Source organism: Mycetomoellerius zeteki, unplaced genomic scaffold (assembly GCF_001594055.1).
Source record: "Mycetomoellerius zeteki isolate Tzet28-1 unplaced genomic scaffold, Tzet1.0 scaffold318, whole genome shotgun sequence".
Taxonomy (NCBI): domain Eukaryota; kingdom Metazoa; phylum Arthropoda; class Insecta; order Hymenoptera; family Formicidae; genus Mycetomoellerius; species Mycetomoellerius zeteki.
The window spans coordinates 190,313-205,064 of NW_017257303.1; the positions used below are offsets into that span (position 1 = coordinate 190,313).

Here is a 14,752-nt window from a genome sequence, read left to right on the forward strand (position 1 = left end):
TATATATAGATGTCATTTGTATTATCGAATGCAACATCAAAGAAGCTATTCCATCGTTTCAATTTTATCGTTCCGCTGGCCTTGTAGCGTAACACCTTCAAATACAGCTGACCTCGTTCGAATGACCGATTGTCGAGTTCTATGGACGTGATAAGCGGTGAACGACTAGTGATATCCAATGAGAGCTTTGCTTTATATCGTCACGTGAGAAAAAGCAGAGCTTTCATTGGATATCGCTCGTCGCTCATCGCCCATCTCGTCCAATATGCAGTAGGCATAAGAATAAGTCGCCGGTCCGGGTGCAGTGTGTGTGTCTATGAAGTTATATACTATTCTATTTATTGATACATTTAAACTGAAAATAAACTGTGTTTTATTATCGGAATTGAATTATTCATGATCTTCATTATGTGACTTTTGCTTTGCAAAAGCTGTCGAGAAAGCTGCAAGTGAAAAGATAATTTATACACTGAAAAAAAGATTGGTTGCTGCAGCAAATTAGATGGTAAAATATGGTATAGCATTTTTAATTGGCTGCAGTAGCCAATTTTTGGTTGCGTTAGCCTATCTGCAATGTCAGTATAGGATTTCGATAGACTAACACAACCAAAAATTGACTGCTGCAACCAATTAAAAATGCTATGCCATATTTTACCATCTAATTTACTGCAGCAGCCAATCTTTTTTTTTTCAGTGTAAGAATTATCTTTTCCCAATGCTCTTATTATTAGATCTTTACAATTACTTACGAACAAACAAAATTATTATGAAATATATCTCAATTTGTTATCAAAGCAAAATATTGAATGATAGAAATGTACTCGCAACGAATTAAAGTAGAAAAATTCACCATAAAATTCGGTGATATAAATCATAAAACAATGCAAAATATAAACAGCAACTTTATAATTAATTTGCTACTTTAATGCTACTATTATTTTACAAGTGCAATGCTCTCCTTATCGCACATGCATGTACAATTATCATCATCCGTTCCTGCTTATTTTTTAGAATACAAAAGCTTATGATCTCATATTTTGAATTCAACAAACATTCAATACGCTGTTAATACTCAATACGCTCGTCATCACAAAAAGAAATTGCGATTCGAAGGTGACTGGCGTATGAAATAAATAAACAACGGAAATAAACAGATGTGCATTATTTATCAAGTCATGTTTTGTCAAGAAAACAACATGCACCTTTAAACTTTAACGGCGAAGTGACTAAGCATTAGAGCTATATGATCGTCTTGAGTCTTGAATAAGAATCACCTTATACGTAGAGATTGCGAAACGATGCATAGAATAACAAAACGTGAGAAATGAGTGCTTCCTTTCGTGAATGAGTCACTCGTGCGACTTTATTACACGTGTCAACGTTCTTACGGTTAATATATCATTTAAGCTAATAAAACGAAACATATATATATATATATACCTACGAGATGTCTACCTATTAATATTCTACTGTCTGCTTTGCCAAACATATTTAATCGTTTAAGAATAAACGTCACTGTTTTATGTAAAAAATGTCTTTTTTAACACATATATAAATTTAGCATACCTTAAAAATATTAGTGTAGAAAATTAGTATAGAAAAAATTCATTAACAAGTCTTAAAACAGGACGCAATAATTTATTTTTTTTCCGTTCGGTATACTATTTATTTGTAAATCGTAGATAGTGTTGAGCAAGGTGCTGAGTGACGCAAATAATTCGGAATAACTGATGACAATACGACAGCCGATCCTAAAGCTATACATATGTTCATATATACTTTGAATGAAAGAAAAAACACTCGTCATATAGATTTGGTCAATTGGATGAGTAATGCAGATATACATATCCTTTTCTTCGTTTGCTCTCTGATTGAGGATGGTCTGGCAGCTCGAGAGGGTTAAAAATGCCCTGGAACACCGCGGCTATTGTACTCGAGAAGCGCCGAGAGCGCGGTGTTCCCCAAGCGAATCGGCACAGCTGAACACGCGGATGCCTGCTGATGTGCACGTGATTCCGGCGTGCCACGGTTCCGCGGCATCGACCGACTTCCCCCTCTTTGTGGTACACTGATACAGCCGTACCGACGCACACATCCTCCGGTTTGCCCGACACCTGCGACGGTGCATAGGACGTATATCGTGTCTGTCAGATTTAACCCAGAGATATTCGAAACATAATAGGGTATAATAGTAAAAATGTATAAAAATCTAGAAATAAATTGTGTGAACATTAATCCGATTCGAAACGACCACAGAATTATGATTGCTTCGATAAGGGTGGGCCTGTCTTCGAATACTTGAATATTCGAATGTTATAATATTATTTCTAAACAAAATATTATACGGAACTCACAGCTTATACTCTTATAAAAAATTAACTTTAATCTAAAATTAAATTAAAAGGTTCAGATTATTGATTTTTCACCTTCCTGAGTCTCTTAAAGATGCAGGTTCTAAATATGTGCCTTTGTCTCAAGTTATTTAAGACGATAGATCATTGATGCGTATAAGTCAGAATGTTACTATAAAATCAGACTAACGTTAAAAGATATTAATATTAATATAGAAATACTGTCACACATATAACTGTTTCAGATGATCACATTTTACTTTTGTTAAAACTTGAAACTACCTGAAATTAAATTATTGAATTAATATTCAGTATTATATATACATATATAATACATATAGTATTAACATATACATATATATCTTTCAGCTGACCTGATCATAGAATAAATCATAGAATTTAATTTTTCCATTGAAATAATTTATATTGTTAATTTTCGAGATGTTAGTCAGTCTTCAACGTTCATTGGATATTGCAATCTTTGTTGATTTTAAAAATTATCAAGAAACGTGTGACAACGTCAAAAATATACTTTTTTCTCCTTTGATTGACTCTTCGTGTTTATCGTTGCAAAAGCTTATCAATTCTAAAAGTGGATGCCCGTAACCAAGGATCACTTTGGAATATCCATGTGACGTGGATACGGCAAAAAAAGGGGTCATGTGTCCTCGACAGAACGTGAGACGGTTTTTATACGTGTAGAAATACGAAGTCAGCAAAACTACACTTGTACTTCAATCTGTAATATTATGCAATGTAATAAACAAGAGTACAGCGGACAAAATTGTTGTTTGAGCTCAATATTGCCATAATAATTCTCCTCTTTCTTCATTATTTTGTAATGCATATTATAAAGCTCAATGTGCATCTTTATTAGTCACATAAATTTTATCTTAAACATATATATATACACATATATATATAGGAGAATTATTATGGCAATATTGAGCTCAAACAACAATTTTGTCTGCTGTACTCCTGTTCATTACATTGCATAATATTACAGGTTGAAGTGCAAGTATAGTTATATACATATATATATGTATATATGTATATATAATAGATACACATCTTTTTCATTTATGCTACTATCACCAGATATAAAGTATAGATGACCTTTAGTTTTTTAGAAAGATAATTATGCAACTTTAATTATCTCTCTGGAAAGTAAAGAATAAAATTTACAAACCGTGAGAAAAACGAATAATAAATAATGCAACTATTAAATGGAAAAGTTTTCAGGAAAGGAAATTTTAACCGCGATGAGCATTTTCGCCTCTTGAACGTTCACCATAAGACATTGTACGTCAGCTGACTCTACTACGATGCATTACGAACGAGCAGACAAAGACTGGCATCGTTACGGTGGATGACTCGACCTGTTTCTGCACAATCGAGTGAAAAGAACAAAAATACAAAAAATCCAAGTTTTTATGAATATATCTACGTTTTAAAAAGAATTTTTAGTTTATTATCTTTAAATTTTTTTTATATAAGAAGCAGAAATTTATATAATGAGGTTTGATCCACCGTGTGTGTGTGGCGATATATAATATTTTTATCATTAGAATATTTAATTAATTACAGAATAAATACATTTATAATATCATAAGCAAATTCTTATCTATTTTGTAATAAATTAAATACAGATGGTATATAAATCAAAAGCAAATATAAATAATGTGTTATAATAATCAAATGCGTACCTTTCAAGTTGAGATTACATTCGGCTATCATGTGAATCACATTCTTGATTTTTGTATGATTGCTCGGCGTAATAAAGAGATCTATTTTTGAAAAGAGCACCAACGAATCAAGCGTGTGTTTCACGCACGCTCCTCGTGGCAAACAGCTTCTTTGTATTCAACGCCGCTGCGTAGTATAACTGCGTGCATTCTCTGTTTACTGCAATTCTGCCACTATCATATCACAATCCCTTCTTATTTTCTTATTGTGTGATTAATTTAATTAAATTATAAAAATTAGAGAATCTTTTTAATTAAAATTATTTGAAGAATATATATAGCATGTATACTGTACAGTTATTTGTTAATATATAGCAACATTCTAAAAAAATTGTCTAATTGTAAGCTTATTTTATAAAATATTGATTTAAAATTATTTTAATGTTAAATAGTAACATGATTTTATTTTCAAAAAGAATCTCTTAAACAGAAATAATTAAAAATCTATAAATGATTAAGAATCTATAAATAATAGGAATCCATAAAAAAGGGATATATTTCCTACAGAGATGATATAAAAATATGAACTTCCCACATCATCGTTTGAAATTTCATTTCGGATTTCCATGATATTTGCGTAATCCTTACAAACGCAAACATTACAGCATTTTATAGTTCACATGTATATTATAATTATAGACTGTTTTCAATTTATGCAAAAAAATTAATTTAGTTTAGTCTATTATTCAGATAAAATCTACGGTTACCTAAGCGCGTAAATTCTTTATCAAAGGACTTACTTTATCACTTTAAATATTTTTCATTAAAGTAGGTCAAGTGATATAAGAACTCCCAAGGCTATGTCTACCTATCTCTACCTATTCATCGCTAATAGAAAGCGTTCGAAAGGTGATGAGGAAGAAGCGCAGCTTATAATGTTTACACTGTCACAAAATATATCAATTTCCAAGAAGATCTGATATGTACACTTTTGTGAATAAGTAACTGGAAAAACAATATCGTTTTATTGTGGAAATTCCCAAGCGCTGTTTTAATTGTCAATTATTCAAACGTTTTTAGTAGAAACAGTTAAATCGTTACTGTTATTAAATGTTGTCATTAGATGTTGTTTTTGTTATGTTTAATTGACGAGAAATGATCATGATATTTGCAAAAAATCCTTAAATTGTTAATATTGTGCCGTAAATACATTATTATGACAATAATGAATAATTACATATTAACTACTACATGTAAATTATTCCATATCATGTCATATATGTATATTAGAATATTTTACACATAGTAGTTAACACGTAATTAATTATTCTTTATTACCATAATTAATGCATTTACGTCATAACATTTATCGTTAACGATTTTAAGAGTTTTTTGTAAATATCATAATAATTTCTCATCAATTAAATGGCCACTATAACAAAAATAACATTTAATGATCATAAAGATTGAATTCTTTCTGCTACGTATATAACAATATTAATGTGTAATCTTTTTATCAAGTTTTTATATCGGTTTTTCGTTGACAAAGATATCAAATACACGAAATCAATTAAAAGACAATAGTAATCATAATTGATTAAAAGTAAAGAGTACTTAGCTACTAAAGCTATAGCTGTATTAGAATATAACAATATCATAGTTTTCGTTTAATTCAATGTAAATTTGTATTCACGATTTGGTTTATAATTTTAACAAAATATTAGTTAAAGCCCAAATACCAATATATCAGTTTCAAGAAGAAATAAAGTTCAATCTCAGATTATTAATGTCATATGAATATAAATCGATTACAAATATTAAAACAACCCGTTATTGATAACATCGAAACGAGTTTATGTTTATAGACTGCAGGATACGGTTGTATGATATTTTCGTTTAGATTAAGTCAATTATTATTCATGCATTAGCAAATATTTTGATACCTTGCACCTTTCCTATAATTATCGCAATAGTTTGCATAACGTAATACGTAATATGATTCCTATAATTTTATGATTAAGATATAAATCGCTCAAATTTTTTGTAACACTAGAGTGAGGTGAAATAAATAACTAATAATCATTGACTAAAATTAGGTATAGCATAAATGTTTTTATGGTTTTGTCACAAATAAATGAATTTGAAGCACACATATCATTGAATCTTACTATGTAAGGAATCCGAAAAAAATTAATTAGTCATCATAAAAATTCTAAGAATTTTGATTGTGTGAATTTTTCTTAATTTAAAAAATTATAAGCTTACAAGTTTGAGCATGATGAATATATTTGTGCGTTTATCTAAATCATAATAGTTTCAATAATAATGTTTTTGTGATAAATCATTTGATATCATCTTGAGAAAATCAGATGACGCGAGCTTAGAAAAGTCAACAAAATGATTATCATCGCGAGAAACAGAGCCCAAGCCCGTTTTGTACATATCTATTCCATTATCATCACTTGTTTACAGAGAAATCACGTGATTACGGATTGTATAAATGATTCCACAGATCAAACTGGTAAACACTTGTAATTAATGCAGAAATAGCTTCCATGCATTTAAAACACAGAGATCCGAGCTACAAGAGATAAATTTTCTCTAATCGCTAAAAAAATAAAATAATTTTAACTAACTCAATTACTATACTAACTTAATCGTTACTGTACTAATTTAATTAATTTCATACATCAGATAATTCCTATATTATTTAGATATATTAACTAGAAAAATAGATAAAAAATGTTTTAGTGAAAAAATTTATCGATTTTTATCTATTCAGAGTGCATTCTGTTAGACGTATTGAACTTAAATTTATCGGAGAGAGCTATCGAGACCTTTCAATGACCGTGACAGTTAATGAACTTATACATCTTTTTAATTGCATTTGATATTATTAATTGCATTTTATCTCGACAAAAGTTGATTCTATGAAAAAATGATGAATAATATTTCCACTTATAAATTCTTTGATCCATTGTAAAATAAAAAAAATTATATTTTTCATTTAACATAAGAAAATATAAAAACCAAAAACGTCATCTGCACGTCATTAAAAAATCCTACGCATGATTCATTTTATATATATATATATATATATATCGAGGAAAAATTGTCTGTGGGACTTGTCATATATGCCTTCGAAGTACTGACGTCAGATTGCAAATAGAATTATCATATAAGAGAGATCGAGAATTAGTATACTCATAAGATAAGAAGAGAAATGTCATTTCGTCTTCCTTCAGCAATATTAATTCTGCATTACGAAGCATAATCACGCTTAAGTACCTTCATAGAATGTCATTCACTATTTAAAACATTTAAAGCCTATTTTTATTTATATATAGACACGTGCAATTAAAATATTTTTTTTTATTTGCGCTCATACCTAAATGAAGTTTAAACTAGGATAATCAAAATATAATAAAGCTCGAATAATTACTTCAGTTGATTTTTAATATTTTTATATAATACTTCTAGATTCGGAAATGTATGAATATCTTGAATTTCAAGGTATTGAATGGCTGATGATGATACAAACTTACATGTGTACTTTACCAATAACATAATAATTGCACTAAATAAATTTCGACATTTTATTTTTTAATAAGTAATAGGTGTTATTTAGGAACTCATATAGTAGGGATTTTTACACTATAAAAGGATGTTTTAAAAAAATCCATCACCCCTTCAATTTTTTAAAATTTCACTTTAAATATGTAATAACGCAAATTCGTAACGTAATACGTAGTTATAAATTTTTTTACAACATATGAAAATAAATGTATGAAGTCTCTTTTATTGTTTATGTACAATTTTAAGTGATATGTTAAAATAATAAAATTTATTAGTAATACCCCACACAGCACAAAACTTCGATTAAGTTCCCAGGGAGTTCATTTTGCTGAGCTCTCGGAGAGCTTTTAAAATTCAACAAAATGAACTCCCAGGAAGTTTATATTGCTGAGCTTCTAAAGAGCTTACAAAATCGACTAAATAAGTTCTCAGTTAGGGAATTTTGCTGAGCTTTCGGGGAGCTTAAAAAGAGCTCCCCCCCGAGAGCTCAGCAGGTTAGAAAAAAATCCTGACCTGATGGCGCAATTCTGATGTCATATTTTGTTTCAGAGCCTCAAAATACATAGAGATACAGGTTACGTTTACACCGTGCGCTTATTTAACCTACAGGATAAACAAGGACATCTATTGTATAGGCCGCAGCCTAAATGCACGGTGTAAACGTAGCCACATATATGGGTCTAGTCTCTCGGACATAATACTTTTTTATTTTGTGTGGCTGTGCAGTTAAAGTCAAAAAATTCATTGATTTATAAGATTTCTATTTTTTAACATCTGAATGATGATTCTTATGTATTTTACTCCGTAAATTAAACGATTCGATCAATTCACGAGATTTATGCAATAAGCAACGCAATATAGTATATTTTATTTTTTAAATGTGCCAATTAATGTTTTCTTAAACACAATGTAAATTCATATCTCGATTATAATTATTATTATAACATATGACCTCGTTTTTGTTAGTTTCCTCAATTCAGGAAATAAGAATAAAATTTTTAAGCGACAATTCTAACTACATATAAGTCAGATGTATTTTTTTATTAAATAATACTCGAAGTTCCTTGTTTGTTCAGCATTGTAAAACATATTTCAGTTATCGCATAACCGCGACGCAATCACGAACGTGCTAGCCTCAATTCACGTTTATTTGAATAACACATTGAACCATGCACTTCCGGACTCAAGCAAATCAACTATAACACTGTATTATATATAAAACGATAAGAACTCTATGGCATAATCGAATTAGATAAGAAAATCAACATTCGCGTAAATAATACGAGCGATATGTTGAAAATAGCACACTTTCTTCTAAATATCCAATAGATATAAAACTTTGCTGATTGCAGGTAATATCTTTGACAGCGAGGAAAATAAATGTTATCTGTGCTATGCGGTATAAAAAAAATTATAGATAAGCCATAGATAAATGAACAAATTATCATGTCCGAATAGATACACCCATCAAACTAATAATAATTTATTATAACAGCGAAAGAAACATTTCGATTATTTTAATATTCAATCAGAAATAGTTGTTTTATTTTTTGCTCGATTTCTTTTTAGTTAATATTTTGAACTTATAAAATAAATGAAACACTAGATAGAAAGAAAGATTTTGCTTTAATAAAGTTATAATAAAGAATTTTTATATTTCTTGATATTAAATAAATGATTCCGAAATATAATTAATTTTGCCACAAAATAAAGATTAAAATAAATACACACAGTATTTAAAAATTGGACAGACTACGGATAATTAATCTGTCCTGACGTAAAAAATGTAACAAGATTAATTATTATGATATAGATAGCTGAAGTCAAATTGAAATTAGATATATAACTTTTATCTATAACTTTTATAAATTTTCTAACAGAATAATTCTTATTCTTTCCTATTTTATTATTAAAATTTAAATTAATATTATTTTAAGAGAGAGAAAGACAGAAAGAAATGAAAAAGAACGAGAGATTTTTAATTTTTATATAATATCTGATTAATATTAAATATTTTAAATAAAACTCGAACTTAAGAACGAATTTTTATAAAAAATATTTTAATATTAGTCATTGGCCGATATTCATAGTTTATTTTTATTTTAAGACCGTCTTAAATAATGTCTTAAATAATGTTTTAAATAAATTTTAAATAATGTTTTAAACTGCTAATACAGTTTTATGATTGGTTTGACATCTTAAGATTATACTTAAGATGGTCTTAAATATAAGAACAGACTATACAGTACCGGCCATTGCATTTTAATTAAGGTTATCGTAATAGACTAACTACATAATTTTATTATCGCTACTTCCGTATAAGACGCTTAGTTAATAATCATGTTCCTTTATTACATTTGAAAAATGACAGCACATAGCGTGACATGGCAAATGGTAATTAAAAAGTGCTAATAGTAGTGATGGTATAAAAAGCAATTAAAAGTATCTCATTCTTTTTTCATCGACAATTCTTTATCGTTGAACGAAGTTGTGAAATATTTCTATTTTATACCTACTTTATAAATAGTTAATATTTTACACTATGGATATTGATAAAAATGATAAAACGTTTGATGTAAGTTGTTATCTGTGTACTACAAAAAATTATTTTATCGCAAATGTGCATATGTCGCAAAATTGCGCGATTATATGCCAAATAGTAATATGTGCTTACATGACGCAACTGGCATCTAATAAACCAGGCAGCTAATAAATTTATAAATGGGAAAAATATTATTTATTAATAAGTTATTAGTTGGTAGTGTATTTCAGATGTACACATGATCGCACTCTTCCTCAGAACATGAATATTTGATGAAGTCTGCAAACAAAATTATTTATTTATGGAACATTCAAATTTCAAACTTTACAAAAAATCTTTAAAGATAATTTCTAGAAAATAAAAAAACAACAAAATAAAATATGATCTCGTAAATTATAGTTATCGGATATTCCGCTATTTGTGTTTCTTTTATAGTCATATATTATTTTGAGTTTCGTTATTCACTGCGAATACTGAAAATCTATAATTCACGTTACATATATTACAGATTTTCTGTACTTGCAGTAAATAACGAACGCAGCCATGATAAATTCAATTTTTTCTACGGGATATCTTGAAAAATCAATGTTTTAAATGTAATAACTAAATACTAATTTAGTTATTATATATAGTTATTTTATAAAAAATTAAGTCTTTTTAATTGAGAAAAGAATTCCTTTAAATAATTGAATTTTGAAAAAGATTTTTTTTAATTAGAAGCAATTGCTAATAGAAATAGAAGTATTCTAATAAAAAAGTTTTGTTCTTTATTTAATTTTAGTAAATTTAACACATTTAATTGCCAATCTGTTGTTTAAACCAATGAGATGTAAAAAAACGTAACAGTCAATCGAATATTTACTAAGAGAAAATTTGACTTTAAATTGATTGAACAAGTTGGAGCAATTCTGACATTTTCAATATAAAAGCTCACATACATTTGATGATTTTATCATTATCGATACAAATACAAAATGCGTCACACATGCGATCCCCAGTAACGCAGTAGTGCTTTGCTTACTGAGAGGTACGGTGGACGAGAAAAACAGACGTTGCACGTGGTCGGCGAGTGGCCGCGCGTGTCTTCTACCCTTTTCCCCGCATTCACTTTTCCTACCATCCTAACACAAATGCGTTGGCCTGCATACGGGTATAAAAGCGAACGCGCTCCAACAGAACGGGTTAGTACTTCTCGCGCAGCGTACGAACGTATCGAGAATTCGTTCTTTCTTCACTCCCCGTTGCGAGTTTTTTTGTAAAAACCATTCAAATTTAATCGTTAGAAACAGTGTTTCATAAAACGATTGTAAGTCGACAGCGTGCCAACATCTTTGGCTTTCGATTCTTGTGCTCAGATTTTTTGTGAGTGATTTTGAAAAACAAAATTAAGGTGGTTATGCCGGTGGAATTGGAATCGATGGCACCTATCGTTCATAAAACCATCTCCCATAATGGGTAGGCAATTATTTGATTTTTATATGCGATTTAATTCATTAACTACATTCTTTACTGTACAAACAATTAGGGTAATGCATCACATTGATTTTTCAAGTAAAATAATTTATGAATTAAAAAACACAATAAAAATAAAATACATTAACTCATATTTAGCTTGTATTGCAATATTTTTGCAATTTAGTGTAAAATTTATTGAGCGTACTGCATGTTTAGCCAAGACAGTATATCATTATTAACGTCAAAGAAACTTTTTATATTATTTTTATATTACTTTTTATACCGTGAAAAACGTTTTTATATTATTGACTTATGACGCGCGTGTCTTTCAATTTTATTTAAATTCTCAGTTGATTTAAAATTTAAACAAAAATGCAGATACTTATATGTCACGCATTTCCTGAGTGTTATACAATCTTTGCAAGTACTTCACGTGTGAAAACGTGTTTTCAAGTATCCAATCAGAAAATATTCAAACAGCTGATCCGCAAGTCTGACAGGTTTCCTCGTGCCAGGCATGTTAACATTAATGACACACTTCTATCAATTTTAGTATCACCGTTACACTGTTTCTTAGGAGATTTCAGGAAAAGAAAAAATATATCACTATTAATTAATTGAGTACTAATTATACCTTCTTCCCACTGATGACAGTCACTTATAACAGATCTCTTTATCTCGCTGCTACAGAAATTATTTCAACCGGTAAATGTCATATTATTAATGCCTTCCGCATATTTCCTAGCCTTCTTATTAAGCTCTATTAGAGTTAAATGAGACTATAATAGATTTCTGTTATCTACATATATAATATTTTTCATATATAAAATTTTCAATAGAAATAAACTATATGCATGAAATAAACGTTTTTTACTTATTATGTGCAATTATAATTTTTGTAATAAAGAAAATTTAATATATCTATTAACACCATTCCAATAGAAAATTATAATTAATATAAATAATTACATATAATTTATCTGTGAAGCAATCTTATATAAAAACATCTTATATAAAATTTTTGAAGTTTATGTGTTAAATATGAAGCTTACAAATTAATAAAATCTAAATTTAAAATATATAAAAAGTTTGCTCCAAACTTTTAATTATTTATATATGCATATTCTATGTGTTTGTTATTCTCTTTTGGAATATAAATACATAGCTTTCTTGAATTATTTTATCGATAACGCTAATTATTATTTCCAACTACGATACTTATATTATAATTCTTTTTATATTAGTAATATATAATTATAATATAATTTTCTACAAAATAAATGTATTAGATAGTAATTGTATATGTAATTACATTGTGTATTATATACAAAATAATATTACATCTTACAACGCAACATTGCATTCACTCTGAAAACTTTGGTCATAATAGAAGAAAGATCCTTTTAACAATTATATTATTTAAAAAATTGCTGTGATTTATAGCAATTATCTATATACAGCATTAGATGCATATAGAGACTTATCACTTTTGCATTATACATAATATTGCATAACATCTAGTAACAAAAAATAATACAAAAAGATCCAGTTAAGGAGAAATATCTTCCAATTGCAAAAGCCTCATGTTACCGATTTTGTGTTCTTACAGAGAGAAGATGAATAAACTGTGCCGTCAACTCTCGATCGAGAGCCCGAGCGTGACCGGTCGGGATTGTGTCTTCAGCTTCGATGTACCCGTGCCGGATGTGCCGGCGCATGGTGCCCGCATCCGGGTGGTGTGCGCTGGTGCTTGTTACCATCCTCGACGATCACCGAGTCTGACCAGTTTGACCTCGGTCTCGAGTGGCAGTAGCCTGGCCGCCGACATTTCCGTAGAGAGCGATTACCCGGTGTTTATACCGCATCACGGGGTACGCGACGCTGCTCTATTCCCTGGCTACGAAGTGGCTGGCGTGATCGAATCGTTTGGCACCGAGGTACCTGAAGACCGCGAACTTGCTGTGGGCGACCGCGTTATTCTCTATCCCTATGATGGCATTCCCAATGGTTACGTCGAATATCTGGTGGTGCACGACCTCAAGTACCTGATCAAGCTTCCGGACAATATGTCACTTAGCGTAGGGGCTATGCTGCCGGCCGGCGCGCTTCTCGCCATGAACACCGTCTTCGCTGCGCACGAACACGTGCAGGTATAGATAGGCAATCTTTCATATTGTATCCTACTTTTGTTAAATTAAATTAATAAGTACATTTTACGTTTTATAATGAATTATATTTGACAAAGCTGATACTTCAGAAACAAATGATGAGATTTCTCTTCAAAGCTTTCTTCATGTGTGGTAAAATATTGCAGGCATTATTGAAAGAGAGGGGTGAAAACAGCGTGTGCAAGATTCTTGTAGTTGGCACAGGCGGTCTTGCTTTGTGGGCTCTCAGAATCGCATCGTATCACTTCAGTAACATGAGGGATAGAGTTACTACTACAATAGCCACTCTTAAGGACGATGGTCTTCTCATAGCTCAGGAATTTCAACGGTAAGTTTATTCAGTTGATTGATTATTATATTAGATTCTCATAATAGATTAGAATAGTTATCAGATAATTGTTAATTAGTAATTATTAATTATGATGCCCCGATATTTTACTTTCTTTATAATTATTATTTATTTAATAATTAGCAATTGTTAATTAGTTAATTAATAAACAAGATTTTTTCGATAGATAAATGGACTTGAACAGGCTATCGAAAAGTACGAATAAATCCTAGCATCATCTACACTGAATTAAAATATTTACATACAAATTATTGGCTCTCTTTTTCTCCCTCTTAAGAAAAATATTAAAAAACTAAAAATATCAATGAAATGCATGTTCAAATTTAATGCTCGTATACGATGCCTTAAAAATTCAAACGTTTATCATCTTATTTTTTTATTTATTTAGCAACAGTCGGCATATTGGTTACAGGGTGAACGTAGTACAGTGGAACGAAGATCTTTATGAGAAGCAATTGATCGAACGCACGATGGATGCCTGTGGTGGCCAAGTAGACGTGGTAATCGATTTCGGCACGACTTCACGAAATCTCCATCGCAGCATGCAATGCCTAAGTAAGGGCGGTGTAGTGTTCGTGATCAAGGAGGTCGCAGATCGACTACTGCCCAAGTTTAGCCGACGAGCG

General features: G+C 30.0%; 1 protein-coding gene across 3 annotated transcripts in view; it reads left to right on the top strand.

The window, feature by feature from the left end:
• Drat (Death resistor Adh domain containing target) overlaps positions 1–14,752 on the top strand; it is a 21,103-nt gene that overhangs the window by 3,848 nt on the left and 2,503 nt on the right. The window contains exons 1-4 of one of the 3 annotated variants that reach the window (XM_018451730.1): positions 11,352–11,609; positions 13,219–13,759; positions 13,924–14,105; positions 14,515–14,752. In XM_018451730.1, coding sequence (XP_018307232.1) covers positions 11,551–11,609; positions 13,219–13,759; positions 13,924–14,105; positions 14,515–14,752 — 1,020 coding nt within the window. In that variant the 5' untranslated portion in view covers positions 11,352–11,550. Of the gene's footprint in view, positions 1–11,351; positions 11,610–13,218; positions 13,760–13,923; positions 14,106–14,514 lie in introns of those variants that run through there. The other 2 variants (XM_018451731.1, XM_018451732.1) reach the window with 2 other exon arrangements.